This window comes from Heloderma suspectum, chromosome 2 (assembly GCF_057233095.1).
Source record: "Heloderma suspectum isolate Gila_16-S chromosome 2, 16-S_ref, whole genome shotgun sequence".
Lineage (NCBI taxonomy): Eukaryota > Metazoa > Chordata > Lepidosauria > Squamata > Helodermatidae > Heloderma > Heloderma suspectum.
This window is the reverse complement of record NC_139459.1, coordinates 263,074,913-263,088,037: the sequence shown is the minus strand read 5'-3', so window position 1 is coordinate 263,088,037 and position 13,125 is coordinate 263,074,913. Positions and strand designations below refer to the sequence as shown.

Here is a 13,125-nt window from a genome sequence, read left to right as displayed (position 1 = left end):
TAGATGTGGCTGTTGGGTAATTACAAGAGCTGCTTTTGTTGTTTTATTGGCCTTCATGAAGCTCTTTTTACTTTAACATCCTATATAATGTTAATGAAATGTCATTCCAAAAAATGCTATCAATATTCCTTGGCTGTACATTAACTGTGTTGAGCCAAATATCTGCATGTTAATACAAATGAAAGAAGCATATGAGGTCACCTGATAGAAAATTCCACTTTGAAAAGTGCCTTAAAGTGAATGACATGGCCTTGTTAACATAATGGCATACATTTCTGTCTTTATAAAATTATGAGTATTTGGATAGGACCACAGTATTCTTGCATTTCCACAGTCTTTGTTATTTAAATTGTGTTGGGTGATCTGTAGGCCATGCCTGAGCTGAGGTTTGATTGAAATTTGTCTGCGACTACCATCTACTGGCCAACACAGGAATAGCATCGCCAAGAGGTAATTGAATGAATGGCGGTCCTTTAATACTAACAGAAAGGAAAAAGTGATATTGAAAAGAGGCAATGCAGGAGGGAAATTATAACGCTGTAATACCTCTGCATGTATTTATTAATGATAACCACATTACCATCATAGCGCTTTTCAGCTAGGAAAAGAAGATAGATGTCACAGTCCATGGGGGAATATTCTGCAAAATGCAAACGAGATTTCCATGCACGGCTTTCCAAGATACCATGGAGGCTGCTACCCTGGCTGGTTCTGCCCACAGGGAACAGCTTTATGCTGAGTCAGCCCAAGGGTCCATTTAACTCAGCACTGTAGATGCCAGCCTTGCCCTTTCTTGGTGCCCTCTATATGTCTTGGACTGCAACTCAGCAATGGGAGTTGTAGTCCGACACATCTGGAGGGCACTAGGTTGGGAAAGACTGGTCTATACTGACTGGCAGAAGCCCTCTAGGGTTTCAGAGAGGAGTTCTTCCCAGCTCTACATAGAGATACTTGGGATTGAACCCGGGACCTTCTGTACGCAAAGCTTGTGCTATGGCCCTTCCACAGAGCATTTGTGAAATTCAGAGACGTGTGTGCACAGCAGCCAACTGTCCACCTGATGCTGTGGCTGTGAAGCCATTCCTGACTCAATGCAGGGCATCCCTGCCTCCCAGTCAGACTGTTCTCCTTTGTACAGTGACCTGATGGTTCTGTTACTATTGCTATCCCCTCCCATGGATTCCATTATAAACTTCCTTTACTCTTCTTCTGATTCTTTTGAACAGAGCAGCATTTTCCTGAGGTGATGCTTGGTGAAGAATTTCTCAGCCTAAGCCTGGACCAGGTTTGCAGTTTGATATCGAGTGACAAGCTCACTGTTTCATCAGAGGAAAAGGTATAGTCTTGTTTTGCACACTGTGATATGGAACGTGGAAGCAAACGTGGCTTTAGAACATTGTTTTGAGAAATAGACAGATTGAATATATGACTAACCCTGTGCTTTTGTGTGGTGGCAAGTCCACTGTTAGAGGACCTGGAAAGCAGTGCAAAGAGAAACCATCTAAGGAAAACAAGGCAGTATCCAACACAACGCTACCACTAAGCTAAATGACATTACTCCAGCGTAACTACTTCTAATGCACAACGGTAGCGCTTGCGAATTCAACAGGTTTTCCAGTGACACCCATCTTGCCAGCAAGCGCTATTGGTGGTCTGCTAATGGTAGTTTATGTTAGTGCAACGTCATTTATGTTAGCTGTAGTGTTGCACTGGATACTGCCCACAGTACCCAAATGGGGTCTTGAGGGATGTAGAATAGGTCAGAGAGAGCTTTTTTTCTTTTTTTATTCAGTTCAAGGCACTAGGAGCAGATGGTGACCAGTCTTTTCAGAAATTAACACAAACTCAGCATGTTTCCAGCAACAGATGACCCTTCGTCAGGGGAATTGCGTGCATCTAGAACCATGCTGGATCATCCAGGGCTTTGTAGGCAAAAGCATTTAAAGCAAAATTTAAATAAATGTACGCATGATTACTTCACTAACCAATATTGATCGCTCTTGCTTGGAGGTAAGGAATGAGGGCTGCTATTTACATTACATTTTTCCTACATGAAAGATACTTCCAGTTTCATGCAAAGCTGCACGTCAGCCATTATATGTAGAGATCCAAGATGTGTGTCTTTTGTAGCATATTCATGTTCTGGGAAGCTGTGATTTAGTTATCGCTTTCCATCACATGTGTGTTTCATCCAGACCTGCTAGTTCTAATCCTCAGTGCGTTTAAAAACTATTTTTCCATGCTCCAAACTACCGTAGGGAGGGTTTTTCGTTTTCCAAATGTCAAGTTTAAATACCAAAAAACATAAAATAAAAATAAGGGCTGCGCTTGGCTTGGCTCAAGCCCCCAATTAATTTTTTTTCCTGTGCCAACAGCAGGGCTTGCTTCTGAATAAAAAAGGGAAGGATTGTACTATTAACGGTAGATTATGCATTGGAAGAAATGTGACTAGGGACCCAAGGAGTTTATGGGAATGGTAGCTGCCATTATTGCACCGTGAGATCAGCTTCAGAAACACTGCTTTCTAGTCCACCATTAGCGAAGTTCAAGTGGTGGGTACCAGGGACACGGCCTTCTTTGGTGGTGACTCTCTGCCCATTTTTAGGTGGACTCTGAAAACATTTTTGTTCCAGAAGCCTTTTTATAACTGATTTTATTCTATGATATTTGGGGGGATTTTATCCTGATGTGCTCTCATTCTGTTTGATATGGTTTTGTTAATTGCTGTTTTGTTGCTTTCTTTGAATGTGAGCCAATTTTGGGGGGAGGGGGGATATTTTGCAAATAATATAACTGATAGTTTTGAAAAGTGAGATTGTTGTTGTTGTTGTTGTTCAGTCGTTAAGTCGTGTCCGACTCTTCGTGACCCCATGGACCATAGCACGCCAGGCCTTCCTGTCCTGCGCTCTCTCCCGGAGCGTGCTCAAGTTCATATTCATTGCATCGGTGATGCTATCTAGCCATCTCATCCTCTGCCGTCCCCTTCTCCTTTTGCCTTCAGTCTTTCCCAGCATCAGGGTCTTTTCCAGGGAGTTTTCTCTTCGCATTAGGTGGCCAAAATATTGGAGCTTCAGCTTCATTATCTGTCCTTCCAATGAGCACTCAGGGTTGATTTCCTTTAGGATGGACTGATTGGACCTCCTTGCAGTCCAAGAGACTCGTAGGAGTCTTCTCCAGCACCACAGTTCGAAAGCATCAATTCTTCGGCGCTCAGCCTTCCTTATAGTCCAGCTCTCACAGCCATACATTACTACTGGGAAAACCATAGCTTTGATTAGACGGACCTTTGTCGGCAAGGTGATGTCTCTGCTTCTTACTATGCTGTCTAGGTTGGCCATAGCTTTCCTCCCAAGGAGCAAGCGTCTTTTAATTTCATGGCTACAGTCACCGTCTGCGGTGATCTTGGAGCCCAAGAAAGTAAAATCTGTCACTGCTTCCATTTCTTCCCCTTCTATATGCCAGGAAGTGATGGGGCCAGATGCCATGATCTTCGTTTTTTTAATGTTGAGTTTCAAACCAGCTTTTGCACTCTCCTCTTTCACCCTCAACAAGAGGCTCTTGAGATCCTCTTCGCTTTCTGCCATTAGGGTGGTATCGTCTGCATATCGGAGGTTGTTGATAATTCTCCCGGCAATCTTAATTCCGACCTCTGATTCATCCAACCCGGCATTTCTCATGATGTACTCTGCATATAAGTTAAATAAGCAGGGTGACAATATGCAGCCTTGTCGTACTCCTTTCCCAATTTTGAACCACTTGGTTGTTCCATGTCTGGTTCTTACTGTTGCTTCTTGACCCTCGTACAGGTTTCTCAGGAGACAGGTAAGGTGGTCTGGTACTCCCATCACTTTAAGAATTTGCCACAGTTTGTTGTGATCCACACAATCAAAGGCTTTAGCGTAGTCAATGAAGCAGAAATAGACGTTTTTCTGGAATTCTCTTGCTTTCTCCATGATGCAGCGAATGTTGGCGATTTGATCTCTAGTTCCTCTGCCTCTTCTAAACCCAGCTTGTACTTCCGGTAGTTCTCGGTTCGCATACTGCTGAAGCCTAGCTTGTAGGATTTTGAGCATCACCTTGCTGGCATGTGAAATGAGCGCAATGGTGCGGTAGTTTGAACACTCTTTGGCGTTGCCCTTCTTTGGAATTGGAATGTAAACTGATCTTTTCCAGTCTTGTGGCCACTGTTGAGTGTTCCAGATTTGTTGGCATATTGAATGCAGCACTTTAACAGCATCATCTTTTAGGATTTTAAATAGCTCGGCTGGAATACTGTCATCTCCGCTAGCTTTATTGTTACTAATGCTTCCTAAGGCCCACTTGACTTCACTCTCTAGGATGTCCGGCTCAAGTTCAGTGACCGCACTATCATGGCTATCAGGGACATTCAGATCTTTCCTTTATAGTTCTTCTGTGTATTCTTGCCACCTCTTCTTAATCTCATCTGCTTCTGTTAGGTCCCTGCCTTCTTTGTCCTTTATCATGCCCATCTTTGCACAAAACGTTCCCTTGAGATCTCCGATTTTCTTGAAGAGATCTCTAGTCTTTCCCATTCTGTTGTTTTCCTCGATTTCTTTGCATTGTTCACTTAAGAAGGCCTTCTTGTCTCTCCTTGCTATTCTCTGGAACTCTGCATTCAGTTGGGTATATCTTCCCCTTTCTCCCTTGCTTTTCGCTTCCCTTCTTTCGTGAGCTACTTGTAAAGCCTCATCAGACAGCCACTTTGCTTTCTTGCAATTCTTTTTCTTTGGGATGGATTTCGTTGCTGCCTCCTGAACAATGTTACGGACCTCCGTCCATAGTTCCTCAGGCACTCTGTCTATCAGGTCTAATCCCTGAAATCTATTCCTTACCTCCACTGTATATTCATCAGGGATATGATTTAGGTCATACCTGAACGGTTTAGTGGTTTTCCCGACGTTCTTCAATTTAAGCTGAAATTTTGCAAGAAGCAGCTCATGATCTGAGCCACAGTCAGCTCCAGGTCTTGTTTTTACTGACTGTATGGAGCTTCTCCATCTTTGGCTGCAAAGGACATCATCAATCTGATTTCGATATTGACCATCTGGTGATGTCCATGTGTAGATTCGCCTCTTGTGCTGTTGGAAAAGAGTGTTTGCTATGATCAGCATGTTCTCTTGGCAAAACTCTATTAGCTTTTGTCCTGCTTCATTTTGTACACCAAGGCCATGCCTGCCTGTTATCCCGGTGATTTCTTGACTTCCTACTTTAGCATTCCAATCCCCTATGATGAAGAGGACGTCTTTTTTTGGTGTTAGTTCTAGAAGGTGTTGTAGGTCTTCATAGAACTGATCAACCTCAGCTTCTTCGGCCTCAGTGGTTGGGGCATAGACTTGAATTACTGTGATGTTGAATGGTTTGCCTTGGATTCGTACTGAGATCATTCTATCATTTTTAAGATTGTACCCCAGTACTGCTTTTCCCACCCTTTTGTTGACTATGAGTGCTACTCCATTTCTTCTAAGGGATTCTTGCCCACAATAGTAGATATGATGGTCACCTGAATTAAATTCGCCCATGCCTGTCCATTTGAGTTTGCTGATTCCCAAGATGTCGATGTTCAATCTTGCCATCTCATGTTTGACCACCTCCAGCTTACCTTGATTCATTGATCTGACATTCCAGGTTCCTAAACAATATTGTTCTTTACAGCATCGGATTTTCTTTTCACCACCAGACACATCCACAGCTGAGTGTCCTTTCGGGTTTGGCCCAGCCGCTTCACTCTTTCTGGCACTACTTGGAAATCCCCTCTGCTCTTCCCCAGTAGCATATTGGACACCTTCCGACCTGAGGGGCTCATCTTCCGGCGTCATCTCTTTTAGCCTTGTGATACGTTCCATGGGGTTTTCTTGGCAAGAATACTGGAGTGGGTTGCCATTTCCTTCTCCAGTGGACCACATTTTGTCAGAACTCTCTGCCATGACCTGTCCGTCTTGGGTGGCCCTGCACGGCATAGCTTATGGCTTCACTGAGTTACGCAAGCCCCTTCGCCACAACAAGGCAGTGATCCATGAAGGGGGAAAAGTGAGATACAAATGATTTAAATGAAATAATGAATTGGTATATGGAGCAGAGCCTGAGAGACAAAGGTATAATCTCATCCTCTTCCTCCTCCTCTGTTGTTACTATTTGTGTTGGAAATACAAGGTGCTCCTCCAAGTATTTGCATCTCAAACCATTTAGGGCTTTAAAGGGAAGCACCAGTGCACATATTTGTGTTTAAAGACCTCTGCATTGGGCAGAGGTGGGGTTTCTGAAAGAGTGAAATGTGAAGGAAATGAAGGCGGTATCTGGCATCCTGGTAAGGTTGTGACTAGGACGTTTTAACGCAGATTAAGGCACACAGCCCCAGAGTACTGTGTAGTGGGGGAAAGGAAATTTAATGAGTACCTTAACAGCTACTCATTAAGTTGGAAAGATGAGAAGGTACACCGATCAAAGTTCACAATTTAAAACACGGCTAAATGAACAATTAATTAACCTCTTGTAGAAAGTACAGCAAGCTGAATAGAATGCAATTAGTGCCGCTTTGAATGTAATGTCCCGTCCTTAATTTACACTTGTCAAATGATGTGGTTTTTCAAAAGCACCAGCGTATGCATGTGCACAAATGCCCTCATCACTTTTAGTCTACGGTTCCAGTTCCATGCATTCCTTTGGATACTCAATAAATGGAACATCTTTTTCTTTGAAAATCCCTTCTTGTACTCTTGGATAATGTAAATGTTTTCAGCTGGTGGTTCACAGCTCTTCCAGTGAAATGCATTTCAAGTTGTTGGGCACTGGAGGATCTTAGCAAGGATTGGCATTTAAAATGTGTGTTGCTTATCTGCGTGATTGGGACTATATTGATCATGACACATTTATTTATTTATTTATTTCATTTCTATACCGCCCAATAGCCGAAGCTCTCTGGGCGGTTCACAAAAATTAAAACCAAACAATACACAATAAATAAATTTAAAATATATAGAACATTAAAACCACAATATAACAATACAACCACAATAAAACCTAGCAGCAGTGCAGGAGTTTAAAATACAGATTTAAAACAGCAAAGCTAAAAATTTAGAAAGCTAAAATGCTAAAATGCTTGGGAAAATAAAAAGGTCTTCACCTGGCGCCGAAAGGAATACAATGTAGGTGCCAGGCGAACCTCACTAGGGAGCTCATTCCAGAGCTGGGGTGCCATAGCAGAAAAAGCCCTCCTCCTAGTAGCCACCCGCCTCACTTCCTTTGGCAGGGGCTCACGGAGAAGGGCCGCTGAGGATGATCTTAAGGTCTGGGCAGGCACATATGGGAGGAGGCGATCCTTCAGGTAACCTGGCCCCAAGCCGTTGAGGGCTTTGAATGTTAACACCAGCACCTTGAATCGGGCCCGGAAATGGAACTGGCATGGCACATGGACTGGCATGGCACATGGCATTTAATGCAAAGTTTGGACCCTACAGATCATCTCTAATTATTTTAAAATAGTGAACATTGGTGTGAAGTGTTGTGGGGAAAGGTGGCCATCTCTAAGAAGGAAAGAAAACCTGAAGGGTATAGGATAATTTTCCAGTGACCAGCTTTGTTGGGGTTTTTTTTAACCAGTTCCAAAATGCTGAACCCCGTGATTTTAAGTTGCACCTATGATGCTATATTGTGTACAAACAACCTCCTGCCCCCCCCCCCCCCCGTGATCTGGAATTAAGGTTTCCTGCTTAATTTGGAGTCTGTAAAAAAGCTGAGGCTTATGACTTATTTAAAGTATTATATTTTCATCCAGCACATAACTGAAATAAATATACTAATTTTTATTGTTTTCAAGTCTTCCTTTATCATTATCTCTTCTTGACTTTTAAAATATGCTTTATTTGGTTTCTGAAGGTTTGTTGTTTAGCTTGCCAAACCTCTGCTTCCTAAGTTGGATTTGAAAGTGCTGATTTATGTCCCTTTAGAATTTAAATCTAAAGTTTACATATGTGTTTTCTTGCACTTTTCAGGTGTTTGAAGCTGTCATTTCTTGGATAAATTACGAGAAGGAGTCTCGCTTGGAACACATGGCAAAGCTGATGGAGCACGTCCGTCTCCCACTCTTGCCTAGAGATTACCTTGTGCAGGTTAGCATGCATCAGATCTCTCCTACAGGATTGGAACTTAAATAATACAATATAAGCTTGGACTGTTTGTCTGTGACTTGCTTTCCATCTAAAGACAACGCATTGAAGAACCGTAGTCCTTGTATGCCAGCATACTTGGTGAACATGTTCTGAATCTTTTCTTCAGTTGAAAGCTCAGCTGGGCAGAATGGGGGCTAAACGTGTCCGTAATAACTGGTGCAATACAAACCTGTTTCATATATGTCCTGATGAATTTGGGAAATTTGTCTTAGGAGCCTCCTACCCTACAGCTTGTTTCACTGTTAGGTTGAGTGGGGAAGCACTGAAATGATGCCTATAATTTTGTGTGTGTGACATCCGCATGGGCAGTACAGGTCTTTTAAGCTTCTCTTTCCACAGCTCCTATGCCACACCCTCCAAACTGGGTTTTTGATCCCCAGAGTTTAAAATGAAGTTTGGGGGATCGGCACTGTAGCTGCTGAAAGAGTCCTTTCAGTACATACGCATATCCTCCTTGTCATTCATGACCTTGGTTTTGGAAGTATATGAACACTTTGCCTCCCACTCCCAAGAATACAGTATCTGGAACAGCTAGCACAATTTCTAATCACAGTGCAAGCAGACAGCTGAACATACAAAGCCTTCCCCGTTATTGACAATGGAAGGAGATGGAGCCATGTGTGTTTGAGAGGCTCTGGTTTCCATGGCTTGTGACTGGGGCTCTGACCCTTTGAGGCTCTAGATTGCAGCCGCTGTGCAGAATATATGTCGGCACATGCATGTCTAAGCATACATGGATCTCTGTGTGAATATTGCACCCACAGAACATCTTGGCCTTCCATATTATAAGGTCCAGTACTTCTTTCTTTTAATTGTTTGTACTCTGTATTGTGTTAACCTACTAGTAAGTAGTGTTATTGTAAGATGACCATACTCAGAAACAGGGTTGCTCTATTTGCACAACATAAAAAATTTAGAGCATGTATGGGTGGGCTACTTGTGCCATTCACAGGCTTTCCATGCAGCCTGTGCAGGTGGCCAAGTTGTTTCCCTGCTCCTGCCAAATTTTCCACTGCTGATGGGGAGGACGTTGCATGGAGAGTGTCACCCTCACACGTTCCTCCCCATGTAGTTCATGTTCCTCTCAGCCCACCAAACAGGCATTTGATGGGCTAGGAGATTTCTGGAATACAATTTCTTCAGCTTTCTGCACCCTAGCAATGAAAGCCTTAGAAAGCTGGGATCATGCTGGCTGTCACCAGCATGGTCCCCACTTTTAAAATCATCTGAGCACATGGGGTGGGGGTGATCTTTAAACCTTCTTATCCCTGTACATTAAGATTGTGGCAGCGTGTGAGTGAGAGAGAGAGACTTCCTGTTTGTGTGAGACCTTGCCTGCATTTCTTTGAGTGTGTTTGAGAGGCCGGGGGAGGGGGGTGTTGAGTTGGAATCCACCAGCCAGCACTGTAGCCCAGATAACAGGAAGGACTTCTTCACACAGCGCATAGTTAAAGTATGGAATTTGCTACCACAAGACCTAGCGATGGCCACCAATTTGGATGGCTTTAAAAGGGGGTTAGAAGCTGCCGGTTCCTAAAACAACTCCAGAAATGAGTTGTGGCTCATCTTCAGGGTTGCTTTAGGAACTGCTGGTTTCCTGCTGTGCTAGCAGTGGGTCCTGTGGGCGCAACAGAATGAGCAGAGGCATAGTGGCAGTTTTGGATACTGCCCAACGAAGCCAGTTGTGGAAGAAGCTGTGTGAGCTGCATAGTAGTACTGCTGTACCAAAATCATTGAGAATTTGCTTTAACTATCACTGACACTGCAACAGCCACATTTTTTTCATTAGTGCAATACAGCCATTGTACTAACCTTTCTTGATATTTTCAGACAGTTGAAGAAGAAGCTTTAATCAAAAATAATAATACATGTAAAGACTTCCTCATTGAAGCTATGAAATATCACTTACTTCCTCTGGATCAAAGACAGCTGATAAAGAATCCTAGGACAAAACCAAGGACACCAATCAGTCTGCCAAAGGTAAGTCAAATCTTCTTGCTGAAAAACTGAGGCAGAGTTCACTCACTTGCTAGTCCAGAAATGTAGCATGTACAGTCCATGCGGATAATAATTTCTTACCAAGTGGAGAAATGTAGCTTCACATTCCATCAACTAGGGATTTTTTACCCACTAGGGTAAAACTAGGGATTTTTTACCCACATCCAACTGCTTTTCTGTTACTGCTGGTTCGAAACCCACTGAAATGATCCTTTGTGCCAAAAAAATGTTTCTGGCACGCTATTACATGGAGAATACCAATCAGGGACATTGTGTGTGACCTAAATGGTGTAAGGGAAGCAAAAAGGGGAGGATACAATTTCTCCCACAGCTTGTCATTATTATTTGCTACTGTTTCCCAGCTTAGAGATGCTAGCTATTGGGGTAATGGATGATCACGAGTGTCTTCACTTAGTAGGTGCCCAAAGCAACCAATCTGAAAAAGGGGCACTGTGTTTTAGAATATGCATGAGTTTTGAAACCTTTGCCATTTTGAATGCAGCTAGGTTTACACATACATGAAACGGAATATAAACAATTGCAAGACCTATTAAATGGTGATCCCCCCCCAATTATCTTGGCTTCATTCGAATCCCCCTATGTTAAAACTAGTCTGTCCTCATCTTAAGCACCATCAGTGTGTCTATTCCTAAAACCTTCACATATCCTTCTAGGCTGTTCTCACATGTTTTTATTATTTTAATGTAGCTTTCTGGGATCTGATTACCATTTGTGAAGAAAGTTGGTTAATCTATGAAAGCTAGACTGCCTAGGCTTTGGCCAAAGGCTATGATTAGTATTTCATCCAATAACTTCCTGCCTATTCCCCTAAGGGTTACATCATGTAGATGGAAAATCCCCATGCTTCTAAAGTAAAATGTATTTTCCTTCGAGCTGAGTTCTTATTCTGCTGATTGTTACCATTGGAGGCCCCAAATAAGATCAAGGATTTTTTTTTTTCTGTTGAAAATACTCTGATCACATGGGGTTCCCTTTTTCCTGTAACTTTTTCTTCCTCTCTCACCAAGGTAATGATTGTAGTTGGTGGGCAAGCACCCAAAGCCATTCGGAGTGTGGAGTGTTATGACTTTGAGGAGGAACGATGGGATCAAGTTGCTGAGCTTCCTTCCCGGCGATGTAGAGCAGGTATTCTGGCCTCAGTCAGAATCTCAGAATCAGGGTGCTTTTTATATCTTCTGTTAGATTGCTGGATTATTATGTTTAGACTACATAACACAAAACCATAAAGCTTTAGTGATAGTTAGAATTTAGCTGTTCTCTGCTAACACGTGCTATCTGCAGACCTTTTCATAAAAATGGAATATAAAAATATAAGACGAGCCCTGCTGGATCAGACCAAGGGTCCATCTCGTCCAGCATTCTGTTCACACAGTGGCCAACCAGCTGCTCACGGGAAACCCACAAGCATGATGTGAGTGCAACACCACGCTCCCACCCATGTTCTCCAGCAACTGGTGTACATAGGCACACTGCCTCTGATACTGGAGCTAATATAGAGCCATCAGGATTAGTAGCCATTGATAGCCTTTTCCTCCCTGATTTGTCCAACCCCGTTTTAAAGCCAATCAAATGGGTGGCCATCACTATGTCTGTTGTAGCAAATTCCATAGCTTAACAATGCGTGGTGTGAAGAAGTCCTTTCTTCTATCTGTCCTGAATCTCCCACTAATCAGCTTCGTGGGATGACCCCCATTGGGTTCTAGTATTATGAGGGAGGGAGAAAAATGTCTCCCTATCCACTTTCTCCACACCATACATAATTTTGTACACCTCTATCATGTCTCCCCTCACTCACCTTTTCTCTGAGCTAAACAATCCCAGATGTTGTAACCTTTCCTCATAGAGGAGTTGATCCAGCCCCTTGATCATTTTAGTTGCCCATTCCATATATTCCAAGCAGCCACTGGGAGTCACTTCACATACTACATTTTTGTGTGTGTACACCTAAACATCTATAGCAGGAGCACAACAAACAAACATATGATTGCAAACACTTACACATACAGCTGAGAACTCGTCAGGGAGTAGGCATTGGTTTAGAGATATGAAGGCTTGGGAAAAAACTGGTGGCAAACCTGGGCTTTCCTTTGAGTAATGTGTGCATTGGCTGATAAAAGCTGCTGTGAAATACTTCTATATGGCATTGGCTCCATGTTGAAGGCTGTAGCGTTTGGAAAGCTCGCTCTTCCCATGGATTGGACCTATTGCATATAGAGATTCCATGTCAGTGCCAGAAACTGTCAGAGATGTGCAGTGCTGGCATGAAGTTTCACCTAGCGATAGGGCCCGATCCATGCAGTAAGCAGCATTCAGACATTATGGCTTCCACAAAGACCTGCCACCATACTGGAATGCTTCTTGGTGGCCTTCATGTGGCTGCTGTAACATAGGAAGTTCTGCTAGGAATTTTTTTAAAGCACGATGCTGCAGGCATGATCTGCCTAAAGCCTTTCTCTCCTCCAATTTGTTTTTAACAGGGGTAGTGTTCATGACTGGAAAAGTCTATGCTGTGGGAGGTTTTAATGGCTCTTTGCGAGTCCGAACAGTAGATGTATACGATGGAGTGAAAGACCAGTGGACGTCAATAGCTAGCATGCAAGAAAGACGAAGCACTTTAGGGGCAGCTGTGCTTAATGAGCTTCTCTATGCTGTTGGTGGATTTGATGGAAGTACAGGTAGGTTCCTGAACAAAGGCAAAAGCCAATGGGTGAATGTTGTTCATGTCTTTGTTCTTAAACACTTTACAGTTCCTCTGAAATCAGTTCTCCTGCCACTGTCAATTTCAAACCTCCCTGTTCTATAAAAACCGCCTTTGGCACTCTGTACATCCTACTTCTTACATCCTGCCTTATTTTAATTGTAATCTCTTGAGGAGATGTATGTAGTGAGACTATTTGTATGGCAAAGGGCACATTTTGCT

The 13,125-nt window shown here is 43.0% G+C and overlaps 1 protein-coding gene across 1 annotated transcript in view; it reads left to right on the top strand.

Moving 5' to 3' along the window:
* The window catches only part of KLHL3 (kelch like family member 3), a 59,876-nt gene that overhangs the window by 37,915 nt on the left and 8,836 nt on the right, over window positions 1-13,125 (top strand). Inside the window, exons 6-10 of the mRNA XM_084839007.1 lie at window positions 1,227-1,336; window positions 8,010-8,126; window positions 10,017-10,166; window positions 11,213-11,330; window positions 12,683-12,880. Of these exons, the coding sequence (XP_084695133.1) occupies window positions 1,227-1,336; window positions 8,010-8,126; window positions 10,017-10,166; window positions 11,213-11,330; window positions 12,683-12,880 (693 nt within the window). The remainder of the gene's footprint in view (window positions 1-1,226; window positions 1,337-8,009; window positions 8,127-10,016; window positions 10,167-11,212; window positions 11,331-12,682; window positions 12,881-13,125) is intronic.